The 14,296-nt window shown below is 37.5% G+C and overlaps 1 protein-coding gene across 1 annotated transcript in view; it reads right to left on the bottom strand.

Annotated features, from left to right (window-relative positions):
• The window catches only part of RSPO2 (R-spondin 2), a 53,314-nt gene extending 41,354 nt beyond the window's left edge, over nucleotides 1–11,960 (bottom strand). The window contains exon 1 of the mRNA XM_010160155.1: nucleotides 11,773–11,960. Within this exon, the coding sequence (XP_010158457.1) occupies nucleotides 11,773–11,788 (16 nt within the window). The 5' untranslated portion in view covers nucleotides 11,789–11,960. The remainder of the gene's footprint in view (nucleotides 1–11,772) is intronic.
• Nucleotides 11,961–14,296: the final 2,336 nt, after the last annotated feature.

Here is a 14,296-nt window from a genome sequence, read left to right as displayed (position 1 = left end):
AAACAGGATACATACTTTTTCCAGCGAGTTGACCCTATAAGTAGTTGAAAGATTGCTTTCATGTATTATTTCTATCTACACATATGCATGTACTACCATGCAAAAACTCTCCTTTTTTCTACATATAATGCCTCTTTATTATTAAGGCATTATGAAATGACTAAGAGACTAAGGTATGATCAACAGTAAAAAAAAAATACTATTGCCTTTTGAAATATTGGATTTCTCTAAAAATTTAAGGGAAATATCAGCCAGAATAATTATAGAAACATCCTATTCCATACCAAAACATGGCAACTTGAATATGGACTAGATATCAACAGTCATATGCACACCTGAAAAGCCAAAATACTTACATGGAGGCTTATGAAAGTCAGTCATACATGCCTAAAAAAAATGCCAGGGAAAAGTGTTCCAAGGATAAAAAAAATTAAAAGTAAAAGCCATTATATTTGGAACAGTAATGAACATTTTAAAATTAATTCAAAAAACATCTAATCCTTCAGCTGACATACACAATTCATACAAACTACATTAACCATATCCTGTCTTCAGCTATCTGAAGTCAGAGCAGGAAGCATTTGTTGTCATTCATGTCATGCAACAATATACTAGTTTTTTTGGTCACTCATGTCATTCATTTATTCCTCATTCTTTTCTATGAAAAAAGTAGTCACAAACCATAGGGACTTATGAAATATCTACTGGTAAGTATCCCCTAATAACACTTCAAATTTAGCCAATCTTTATAAAGCAGATTTTAATATTTATTTTTGAAGCAGAGCAGGCCCAAACAGGGCAAACCATAACACACTGTGTGGCAGTTGTAAATTATCCTTTATTAGCACTCAGGGAAATATGAAGCTCTTTAGATCAGATTTCTTGTGGCATTTGGACAATAAATTAGGCAAACTTCATGAAAAGAATAAAAAAATATTCCAAATGCTGGTACACCATTTTTTTTGTTGTTAGAAGGAATGTGAACAGCAATTTGAAGTCTTCTACTGCCAAAGGGAAGCTCTTCAGGCTCTTTTAAACACACTCACATGATCTTCATTCTACCAACTCCAGCATCCAGCGTTTCTCAAAAGGGCTTTTAGAACTTGTGTTTGTATAAGCAGCACAAGTTGGGCTTCTACTCCACAGTTTAGTTTATAGGGAACTCCCAAAATGACAATTTCTTCTTCATGGGGTTTCAACCCATCTCCAAAGAACAGGAGATAAATTGCTTATGCAGTGATCCTGCAAAACCACTTTCCCCGATTAATGTGTCTGCAAAGCAAAATTATAAGGTGAGCTGCTCTGGATGTGTGCTGCAATAGTTAATTGCAAATCTGGTTTGTTACACACAAGATGTATTGCAAATATTTTATTAATTGCCATGCTTGAATCAAACATCCAGTGCGTTCAAATATTCATTAAAATATTTGCCTCTTGCCCACCCACACAAGACAGTTTGAAAAGACATCAAGTTTTTTCCAAATCATTTAGTCCAATGATGAGGTGCAGCACATCAAAAGAAAAATCAGCATCATGTGACCCTCCCTCACATCCAAGTGACTCAAGGATTCTTTTGAAATAGTTTTAAATATTGCTTTCAAAATATGCTGGGGAGTAACATGTTTAAAGTTTACTCCATTTGAATTTTTTTAGATAGAAGAGGGATTAAATGTAAAAAATCTTGGTACACATTGCCTTTTGATATCCTATCAACACACTTAGCACGCAAAAGCTTGTCTCACCTTACTCTGGGGACAACCTCCATAAAACTCCTGCTATTTAACAATATATATGTGAACACCCCATACTTATACATTACATGAATTAATCAATCTTCTTTCCGTTTCTTGATCACACTTCAAAATTCCCATCCTATTTATATTTTTTGAATTGCCTTCTATGTCAGTGTCTTTTGTATCACAGTAGACTACTTGCCACGATTATATTTTGGAAGCATTAATAGGGACTTCTGGGTTAAGGTTGAGCAGAGATTTCCACCAAGGCAGTTTATTTTCAGTTTGTTCTTATGAAAATAAATTAATCCAAACATTAAGTGCTTATTATTTCATAGAATAGTTTGGGTTGGAAGGGACCTTAAAGATCATCTAGTTCCAACCCCCCTGCCATGGGCAGGGACCCCTTCCACTAGACCAGGTTGCTCAAAGCCTCATCCAGCCTGGCCTTGAAGACATCCAGGGATGGGGCATCCACAGCTTCTCTGGCCAACCTGTTCCAGGGCCTCCCCACCCTCTCAGTGAAGGACTTCCTCCTGATATCTAATCTAAATCTCCCCACTTTCAATTTAAACCCATTACCCTTTGTCCTACCACTCTTTAATCTGTTTTAGATGCAATTTAGGGGAAAATACTGAAAAAATACTAGGAATGTTTTAAGAATTCTGAATGCACCAGGGTGATACTCAGTACAATGCCTGGGGTTATGGGCTGTTAATAGTAATGGTAATTTAACTCAGTAATAGACCACACTGTAGCTGAAAAACTGGGATTGACAACTACTCCTTTTTGACATCCTCCACAGTTTCAAATTCTATTGTTTAAATGCTCTTGGGATAAACTCCCTTTTTTTTTTTTAATAAAAGTGCTATTAATAAATTATTTTAACTGTGACTGAGCTTGGTCAGTTAGAATAAATGAATTCTTTAAATTCTTTTGTTTTACAGCTACATATACCAACACTGAGAGAGAACATTTTTAGTTGTACTCAAAGAATGTTGATACTCCATTATGAATATTAAGATACATTGGCTTGGAACTAAACACAACAGTTTGAAATTTTGTATTTCATATTGTCAATCAGCATCGTTATCTGTGTATATTATATGTAATAAGTCTTAGTGGAAGTATATTACAGAATTTGAAAGTTTCTTGCATTTTATTATATAAATAATAAATTGGATAATAAATAAATAAAGATGAAACTTACAAAAGAGCTGTTTGACATAATATACAATAATTAAGAAAATCAGCATTTAAAAAATTATTTTAGCCTTTACACAAAGTAATATAATAAAAACGAGGAAATAGTTTTTAAAGTTAATGACCTGCACTGCTTTATTATGATTGCCACAGTTTTCAACCCTTCAGACTTTCTGATCTCAGCCTCTTATGCCTAACTCTCAAGGAGGAAAGCAAATTCTTTCCTGTTTTTCAAAACCCCTGTCTAAATCCTTTCAGATTCCCTTTAAATTAACTATTTAGCCTACTGATATTGACATAAACTGCAAAAAGAGATTTTTTTTCATCCCGAGAGGTTTCTTGTCTAAAGCAATTTTATTATTTCAATTTTCTAGTTATAAATCCACTTTGTCTTGCCAGTTCAGTGGCTTCATTTTCTGTATAATTTCAGTAGTTAAGCCACATTGCTAGTATATTCTTTTTATTTCATTTAAAAGATTAGAAATTTACAATACCAAAAACCCGAAGGAAACAAGATAAAAACACTTGAGCATAGCTAAGATTTTGGACCCAAAGAGCATTTTAGAGGAAAGAAATAGGTATCACATAACCACAGTATTCTTCAGAAATACTTTGATTTCTTTTATCTAAAAATAAATAGAAAATGATGCCCACTAGTGTTTTCCAGATAGACAACAGTAACTGCCTGGGAGACTTTAGAAGCAGTAAGGAGAGGAAGCCTATTAGTAGAAGCTTTGTAGACACGGGGAAAAGTAAGATTGGTGCTGTGGGAAGAAAGAGTTGATAAATCCAGTCATGCAGAACCACCCCAGAGAGCAGTCACATACCTTTGGCAGCCCTACCACACTGCAGAGCAACAATGACAAGGATGGAAACCTAATCTTCAGACCCTGAGAGTGAAGTAGTAAAGGGTGCTTCATTGCTGCTCTTCCTATTTAGCTAGCAACAAGAGATCTGTAGGTTAGTGGCAGACACTTGTGAGTCCCTACCTCTTCCTTCCCTTTTATTTAATTTACTGTGTCTCATCTGTCCGCTTCCTACCAGAACTCAACTGCCTTCTATTCCTTCCCAGCATCATGTCTCCTTATATGCCACTGGCTCTACTACCCTCTGCATAGCCAGGACCTCTCAGACTCAGCATAACACTCTGACTGCAGCTCTTCTAGCACTATCTCATATTTTCATTCCAGTATTTCTATCTTGGGAAAGTCAGAAAGTCAAATATTTACTTCCATTCTTCCACATGGAGGGTATAAAATACCCTTGAAAGTCACCTCCATATGAAGACCACACATCTTCCCCTGGTATCATCCTGACATAACTAGACTTAAAAAGGACGCAGGGAGGCCCAGAGAAATCTGCTGGTATGTCTGATTAGCACAGCCTATTTCTAAAAAAGTGACATTTTTTAAAATGCTACACCATACATCCCACAAGACTTGTATGTAAATGCTAGAAGAACAACATTCTGACCTCACTGAAATCCTTGGCAAAGGTCCTAATTGACTCAGCAAGGGCAGTTTTAAACGAATAACTTCCTTATCCTATCAGATAGACCTAAGCCCACTGCAACAAATTTAATGGGCACACTTAATATTAAAAGCCCTAAAGAGATATAATCACTCATGATAAATACATATTTATGAAGTGAAAAGTGAGAACTGAAGAAGAGCAGTACTCCAAAGTTAGAAAAGCTAACTTTGTAGAAGTCTATTTTCAATCACAAGCTGTCATGGGATTGGTTATAAATTCACAGCTCCATGTCTTCATCTCCCAGGGGAAAGGGTGGAAAGCAGTCACTACTTCATCTGGTCAAACTAAACTGGGATGAAATTAGAAGTGCTGTGCTCAAATATCTTCCGTTCGAAACAAACTGAAACAACCGAAACAGCGGTCCGAAATGTTGATTTATGGAACAAGATACATAACTTCTCCAGTGAAAAGACTACTGCTATTGTGCAATCTCTTAGTATTGATAGTGTGCAATCTCTTAATTTAGGCTGACAGGAGAGTAAGAACCTGAATGACAGACATTTCACTAGAGCACGAGGGTAGATTATGGTAAAAGTGCCTCCATGCTTGAGTGCAGTTACAAAATATCCTCAAGAAAGAAACAGCTACATGAGCTAATAGTATGTCAGTCCTCAGTCAATGGTCAAGAAACCTACCAAACTGAAGGACCAAATTCTTTGGTTCTCCAGAGGAGAAAAAGAAAAAGGATCATAATACCTCCCTTTAAAAAGGCCATTATCAGAAAAGAACCTCAAGACAGAAATTTAAATCATCTCTGACTTTGCTTACTGAAACAGACTGGCAAAAGATAAAATGTGTACAGGACTGAGGAGCCAAAGTCCCCTTTTCCTTAATTGTCACACCCCATGGCAGTTCAGACATAATATTCTTCTGAAGTTTTTTGCACATACACCAGATTGGTTGCACTCACCTTGACTGAAACAAGGCTACTGAATTTTTTTAAACAATCAGATCTGTAAGAAGTGCATTTAGCTAGCCAGCCATAAAATATTTGCATTTAGGCTTTATAATCTCACTTATATTGACCCAAATGTTCCTTTCCCATTATATCATAAAAAAATAAATCTGATTGGTGTGGATGAAACTTAGAATATTTATAGAAAACTACATAAATGGTGTATTAAAAGAACTCTGGAAGGAGAAAGCCCAGATTAAAAATCATGCCCAAATTAGAGATGAATTTTAAGCAGATGAACCACTGTGATAAAAAAAGATTTTTGTGACCTGCTTTGGCTTTCTGACAGTCATGAGAAGCCACTCCTACCCATTGTTCTTTTAAAATAAGCATTAAAGAATTAAGAGACTAACATTTTAGAGAAGGAATCAAAAATCCAGGAATTAAAAATAGAAATTCAGATATTGAATTAAGTTTAGACTCAGATGCATATGCCTATGAATGTAAAAAAAAAAAAAGAGCATGTGCTCCTGTAAACAGCTACTTTCTGTACTATAATTACAGACAGCATAATGTTACCAAAACAAATACTATCCTTCCATAGTAAACTTCTCACCAGTTTACAAGGGGGTGCAGAACAAGCTGAATTATAGAGAAATATAATGCCTTTGAACCCAAAATAAAGCATAGAATAGTCCATACTGAGATGCATATTCTTCATATTTTAACATACCTTAACAAGAAGAAAGTTTACTATATTAGTTTCCCATGCTAAGTACAATATGATTAATTTTAAGGTTGGAAGATGTCTATCTCAACTGTAAAAATTAGTAACTCATTTGTAAAGTAGTTTTACTGATATGCATAATCTTGAAAAATTTACACAAGCCTTATTTTGCCTTTGTGAAAGATCCATATTCTGTAACATTTTTATTGTCACATTCTCCCTTTCTAAACATAATCAATGTAATTGACAACTATCCATCCATAACTCTCTTCACAACAAATGTATTTTGTAGTAGGCAGAGTGGAAAAGAGAACTGGTCAATTCCTAGTCATGTTAATAACAACGATTCCAGCAAGTTCTGCTCCGTATGAAACACAGATACCAGTGAAGAGCAGATGAGTATGGGAAGTGTTTTGATTTAACCCCAGACGGCCCCTAAACACCACACAATCACTCCCCTCTGGGTGGGATGGGAGAGAGAATCAGAAGAGTAAAAAGTGACAAAACTCAGGTGTTGAGATTAAGACAGTTTAACAGGTAAAGCAAGACCCACACGTGCGAGCAAAGCAAAACAAAGAATTCATTCACCACTTCCCATGGGCAGGCAGGTGTTCAGCCATCCCCAGGGAAACAGGGCTCCATCCCATTTACCAGTTACTTGGGAAAACAAAGCCTACTCACTGGTGGGGTGGTGGAGAAGCAAGAAGGCCTGAACTGTGTAAGCACTGCTCAGCAATAACTAAAACATCCCTGTATTATCAACACTGTTTTCAGCACGAATCCAAAACATGGCCCCATACCAGCTACTATGAAGAAAATTAACTCTGTCTCAGCCCAAACGGGAAGTGAGAACATGTGAGAGGATCTACATGAGCGGAAACCAGCAACCACTAGCAAAAGAAAGAGTGCTGTACTGAATTGTTCTGAACACCTTTGAGACAGAGATAATGATCATATTTTGCAAAGGGAAGCTGCAGACTGAAGCTGGGGAAGGAAACGTGGCATTCCTAAATTGAAGGGCTTTGCAGTCTGCACTGAAATTGGGTCCTTGCTTGAGCCATCCCCTTGTGTTTAAGAAGTCAGAGTAATAGATGATGATGCACTACAGTCAGCATTTTCCTTTTGAAGGCCAGACTCAGTCTTTCCATGGAGGTATCATCCCAGAGGAGTCTCTGGGCCCATAACTTGTGAGGTCGGTTAGCCTGGGGAGAAGCAACTGTTTCTTGGTCCAAAGCACCTAATACGTTATCTTACCCACTGAGCTCTGAATCACAGTGCCTTACTCTTCTTGCCTCAGATCTCTCTGCATCTCCTATCCCAGAACGTCCCAACTTCACCTATCCTCAGACTATCCCTGTGCAGATGACACTCGTTCCAACTCCTGCTCCCACCCCTCTGCTGCTCAGTAAAACAGCATCGATACTACAGACTTAATTTCATGCTGCCATCCTGATGTGTCTGTTGGCACTCCACACCAACCTGTCATGGACCAGCACCACCTTCTGTCCTAGTTGTCTCCAGAATTTCCTGAGCTGGGACAGACTTCAAAAATCCAGACTGACTGCACATTTTAGAACTCACCTTGAGGACACATGAGGGACAAAGACTGCTAGTGCTAACACGTGCAAAAAACAGAGGCAAGACACTGAAGCAAGGTAAGATGTGAGTACTTCTTAGAGTGGATGGAGTATCAGTTGAAAGACCAATGGAAAAAGAGAGAACAAAACTTTCAGGAAAATCACTGAGGAGACAGTGAGGAGAAGAGGGAAATCATAAACAAAAGCTTTAGCCTTCAAGGGAATATGTATAAATAGCTAGCTATTTAACTTCCTAAGCAGATGTGGCTTGTGTAGTTGCAGGTTTATTATTATATTTATACAAATTAAGATCTTTAAGCTACAACTTTGGCAGGGGCTAAAAATGAGAGCTAGAGAATGATACACACAGTCATTTGACCGTAACAAGTCCTGAAGTGTACTACAGGTCTAGCATTTCATGGAAAGCAGTGCTGAGAATACAACATCCTAAATATAAAACACTGTAGTGAGGATATTTTTTAAAATAAATTCACTCAAATAAACACTTAGTGATACATTTCCAGTGTGCTCTAATCTTGCTCCATTTTCAGTTGAGAACTTTTAAATAAAAGCCAAACCACAATGTTTGCAATTAGTACTTTACAAGTATACAATTGCCCTATTAAATCTAAATTGATTACAGATTTAATAAATCTTAATTCAGAGTGCAAGATGATTTTTGTTGCCAGACAGATGGAACCAAACTCTTTCATCAAAATACGAAGTAAGGCCAAAAATCAAAAAATTCCAAATTAAAAAAAGAAAATAAATCAAAATCCATTTGGAGGAGGAAAAGAGAGTGAAAGAAATAAGAAAAAAAAGCCTATAAAATAATGATAGGTAGACCTCAATTTGTGGCCGTCCGACTTCATTTTCAAAATACCAGGTGCGATGTTAAGCTTGATTTTAAAAGATAAAGACATATTTGAAGGAAACAAACACAGAAGTAATGCAAATTATTTCTAAAAAGTCAGAAAAATTATCTTATGTAAAGCAAATAATGATGCCCCTGTGGTAATTAAACCCTCTGAAAAACAGTTACAATGGCACTGGCTACAACAGCCTCAGGTCTTATGCTCTTCTATGCTATGTAAGAAATAGTCAAGCCATGATATATTAATTGTGTCTGGCTATTTTGCAACAAATTTCAAAACATTATTACCTTTCTAAATACAGTGAATTAAATGCATGTAATAAATGCCCAACTTTAAAAGCTTCTCTTTATTTTGTTTTTACTTAAGGCACATGGAAGGGGAAATTACACTTTCAGCAATGTTGGGCCCTCCTGTGAGAAAGGTGGTGAACCTAAACAAATGGAGTAGCCAACCAAAGCTGAAGGGAGTTGTAATTTCTAAAATGAGTGTTTCCTCCCCCTAAATTTGTAGAGGTTACTATGGATACAGGCTAAGTTGCATGGTTCAAAATACACATGATCCATTAATCAGACCAATGTTAAACCAACCCACCCAGGTGACAGATTTCATCTTTCTCTTTAATTTGGTTTTAGTTTTTTTCCTCAGGAGATTATTTCTTGTTGCAGCAGCTCAGTTCAAAGTCATTAATTACTAAAATTTCTTGGAAAATTAACAGCGTAGCTCTTCTCTTGGGCCTTCTTCTACAGAAGAGACTCAACACTTTCCAATTTTGTGTCCAAATGTACTGTATTTTTACACTGCCGTGTTCAGGATCAAAATCATCTCCAGCAGGAAACTCAACATTGATTTCAAGAGACAAGCAGTCTCAAAATTACATGATTCACTGTTACTAGAAAAACAGTCTAGAACCACTTAGCAAATTCAAGACACACATACTGCTTACATGTAGAAAAGAAAATTAGTCTTGAAATTCAAAATTTCTATCATTTTAGACCTGCTGCACTTGGCTGTGGTATTTATTGTGTTACATTTGGCACCAACTATGTTTGGCTTTTTAAATCATGTCAACATTTTCCATAAAAATACAGTCTATAGCTTCTCTTAGAAAAATGGGCAAGTGTTTCAGTAATAAAATGTTAAATGGCTTTTGTACCTATAAAGACATTAAGAGGACAGAAATCACTTCTTCTTATGTAATTCAAGCCCTGTAACTCCCAGAAGGATTTTAACATAGCCAGAATTTTTATTATTTTTAGCTGAGAAAATACTATCTGAGCAATGGAGCCTGTAACTCGGCGTACCTAAAAGTATCTAACATCAAGGAGGAAGAAACCTATTCTACTTTTTAAGAATGTTTATTTTAGCTCAATTTCAATCCACAAAACATCTATGTGTCCACAATGCAACGCATGTGTCATGCACGATCACCAAACCAAGAACAAAAATGAAGGTATGATTTCTAAATACACCAGTTGGCAGTTATACTAAAATAAAAATATACAATACAAAAATCATTGGAGGGGAACCAGGACTGGTCAGTAAATGCAACTGCATTATTGTTCTCACAGGGGAGACTGTCAAAGGCATGAGAGTGAGTTAATATCCAGCGCTCAACACATGCCAATACGGGTTGGACACAACCTGCTTTTATGCTCTTCAAAACCAATCTTGTAATTCAGGGGAAAAGGCCACTTTCTGTAAGTGGTAAAAATGAAAAAAGTTATATTGAATTCACCATCCACCTTCTGCAAAAACCTTTTTCTTTCCTAAGAAAGTAAAGAAAGACTGCCAGTACAGATTTCTTTTCCTATCTCACAAGCACAGTACAGGCTCATACGAAGAAATTTATCTGTCTCCCAAAACGGTACCTATATTCAAAATAACATTTTTATAGAGGCAAGATTTTTTTACAGTCCATTTTTGAAAGGTTTAAAGTGGACGAGTTGCTGAATTCACAAATGTGCTATGAAAATTAAGGCCAAGATCCTAAATTACTTTACAGAAGGGATACATAAACCATATACTGGTCTCATTTAAGTTTTCATCAAAACCTAGCCACCTGGTACTGATTAGGCAGCACTCAGCAATATTACATAGCAGTTGGGAACACAATATGAAGAATACCATATCCACGGAGCCTGGGCAGGGAATGGGGAGGAAGAGGTGGGATGTCACTGGATGGGCTGGGATGGGTACAAGCACAGCCTTGAGCGCTCCCCTCTAGCCCAGACTGCCATAGAATGACCTCACATGGGTCTCAAGATTGTGTGTGATGTGAAAGCCATCATGCACTCTCACATGTGGTGCATCCCAGTGACACACCGCAGTACTGAGGGGGAGAGTGCTGTGCATTCAACAGACACTTGATTATTCCAGGAAGCCAAAAAAAAAAAAAAGCTATTCCTTACTTCAGGTTCTTAGGTTCAGTGACCTAATTCTGCTTAGGCTATGACACACACACAAACATAAAAATGAATTAGAGGTAATAGCAGTGATTAATAATCCATATGGATAATACTTCACATATGAGCATATGGAAAAATTGATACCGGCACAACTGCCAGACAGCAGTGAAATAATGTGCAGAGATACCAGAGCACTCATTGGTTTTAACAGTTGTGTTTCTAGGCACAAACATGCAAACAGGGAATCTTGTTGCACATTAGCAGGTTGTAAATTTCCAAATAAAATGCAGTGCTAAAAGTGAAAGGTTGTTTGTTTGCTTTTAATAGTACATCTGTTTTATTAAAATAGCAACACTTACATATTAAAGCATGTCTGGTGAGAGGTGTCTGGTCACCTGAAATTTGTGTGCGAACAAAAAGCATGACAAGAAGCCCACCCATATATCAGTGCATATACCGACTAGTACTTACATGAGGCACCGTTGAAGTAATGCTTAATACTTTTTATTTTCAAATAATGGGAATTTGTTTGTTAAAACTAGGAATATCTGCCTAAATCACCATTCTTTCCTAAATTTCCCTTCTAACTAAAGCAGTCAGTACAATAAAAGTAATAACAATAAATATAGATTAATACATCAACTATTTAATCTGCTGAATGTTACACATCTTGGAATGAGCTGGGATGTTCTTTAGCAAAGAAGTTTTAGGATGATCTTGAGACATCTGTGAAAATATCATGTTCTGCAACACATCATCTTTAAAACTGAGCGTGAATTATAGCTTTCCTATAAAAGTGAATGTAAGTGTTCAAAAAAACTCACTTGAACATCTGTTCATATCTGGCGTTCGGAGTCCGTAGTACCCTGATTAGGAATGCAAGCATTCACCATATTGTCTCATTCCTTCTCTTCGTAGGAAGAAGAACAACTTGTGTTGGCATCTGATGCACCCATTATCCTTTGAACAAGATAAACAGCCTTTGCAAATTGGATTTGGTCCATAGCTAGCTGCAAAATAAGAAGATAAATTACATTTTAAGATGATTTGGAAATTATTTTGGCTGGAGGTCCTCTTTCCTCCAAAGTGTTACTTATCTGCCGCATGATTACAAGTAGTTTTGAAAGGAAGGTTCTGAAAGTGCTCTCATTCTCATATATCTGCACTGGCAAGTGAATAAAAAGAAATGCAATCTCTCTGGTTTTAATTGCATGTAGGGCAATTCAATCAATTTACACACTTTTTAAATCAAGGTACAGGCAAGCAGAGAACAAGTTATGTAAAATTCACCAGTACAGCCCAGGTGCTGAATCCTAGTTTGAAGCTGAGCACATAAGCACACAACAGCAGCAGCACCCTGATATATGCACCTGGAATTGTATGTCCATGGAGTCCCAGCAACCACATTAATCTAAGTTCTGTCTTGTGAAGAGAGCAATAGCAAGAGTAACAAACTCTCCACAGTACAGGTACAGCACTACCAAAGCATGTTGTCCTATAGCTCTCACGGTAGTAGAACAGATGTCTTGCAGTCTTTTCTTGGTATTTCTATTGAGGATATCAAGACTATTATTTAAAAAAAAAATATTAACAGTTTTAAGTTCTAAGAGCCTTTTTCTGCAAGTTTCTACCTCAAATGGGCTGAAAACCATATGCACAGACATTACAGAGGAAGGTTTTTAGTGCAGATTACCATTTTGGGTCACTAGATGCTGTGCCTTCAACTAATTATATTTTTATTTTTTTAATAATTGTTGACACAAACTTTAGGTACATCATTTTTTGCTCTTATGAGCTTTTACTATCCTGACCTTCTGCAGAGTCACAGAACACTCCCCTGTCCCCATGGGCTGTCAACCCCTTCTCACGCACTGAGTCAGCACAGCAGGTTAGCAGAGGGAGGATGGATCAAGACATTCCTGAAACCAGCTTAACTTAACAGGTCTGTTTTAAATATTAAATTGGCTACAGGACTCACAGAAATTTGCCAGTTCAAACCTGGTTTACTGGAAACAAAAGAAAAGTATTGTGCAATACAAAGAAAGTCTTTGGGGACTCAAGAGCTTTTTAATAGAGGCCACTCTGAGGGCAGCTGGCCAAAAGGGCAAAGAGTATGTTAAATGTTATGTTTTTAAATATTTAAGAGTATTCACACCCTAACATAGTACTCTGGTGCTTTTATCTTATGTGGATAGATAGTTGGGGTTATTCAATCGATGACTTTACCAGCAGAGCTGGGAAAGGCAAAAAAAAGGGAAAAGCCCACCACCCTCTGGAACCAGTAGCTGATACGCTTTACTCTCACCTTCACACATCTGCACACCACATTCCCACTCCCTCTCTGCTCCCGTCCCCCACACGTCTCTCCAAATGCAGCACGACAGTATTCAACTCCAAACTCGTACAAAATAATCCTAGTGGGTGGCAGGCAGGATGAGCAGCCAAGCGAGCTGGTGTGAAACAGCTCAGCCAGTGGGACACTGAGTGTTGGAGTTCTCTGGCATCAGGCTCACCTGCTGAGATCCACTGGGAATAGCATCCTTACCTTCCATGCTACCTGTACAATTCTTTGGCTCTGTTAACCCTTTGTAATGACACACTCTACCAGAACAACTGCTTTGTACTCCTAAACCAGTTCCTATCTACTGTTGCCCACAAGACCTCAGATATAACTTTTCCATATTTCACCATGCAACTGTTCTCATTCACAATCCACATCTTCAAAGACATACAAGAACAGGAACAAACAGTTGAGCTAGGCCTGGATGCATCCCTCATCTCACTGTCAGCAGGGATTGCCTATCTGTAACCACATCAAATAGTATGTGACCATGTACTCCAAAGCAATTGTTGCTTAACACATGGTGGGCAATCCTGTAGACCTCTGAATCCCCTTTGAGTCTCCTTGCATCTCACTCTCAGTAAATCTGTACCTCCGGCTTGTGCAAGGTTCTTCAGAGAAACCTGTACTTTAACAAAAGAATTAAAAGGAACAAAGGAGAAGTAAAGATGTGAGTTTCCTGAATTTATTCACCACTCAAAGTGTTATTTGGAGTTTGAATCAGCTGAAGTCAGGATCTCATACAGCTTGTTGTTTCTTCCCCAAATACAGGATCTTTTTTTTTTTTCTATATATGTCTCCTGAGCAGCTCTGCAAGTTTGACATCAAATAACCCAGTTCCCCAGTTGACTCCAGGCTTCAGCCTTGATCATCCAACCTGTGTAGTTATCACTCCAGCGCTATGCTCTTCTCTGGAGTGAACTCCTTCCAAAACATAACCCATACATGCCTCTGGGGAGTCTGCTCCAAGGAATCCTCCAGGTAGACAATGTGAACAAGATTGCACC

Source organism: Eurypyga helias, unplaced genomic scaffold (assembly GCF_000690775.1).
Source record: "Eurypyga helias isolate BGI_N326 unplaced genomic scaffold, ASM69077v1 scaffold4271, whole genome shotgun sequence".
Classification (NCBI taxonomy): Eukaryota; Metazoa; Chordata; class Aves; order Eurypygiformes; family Eurypygidae; genus Eurypyga; species Eurypyga helias.
Note: the sequence above shows the minus strand (reverse complement) of the source record. Positions and strands in the feature narration are given on the sequence as shown.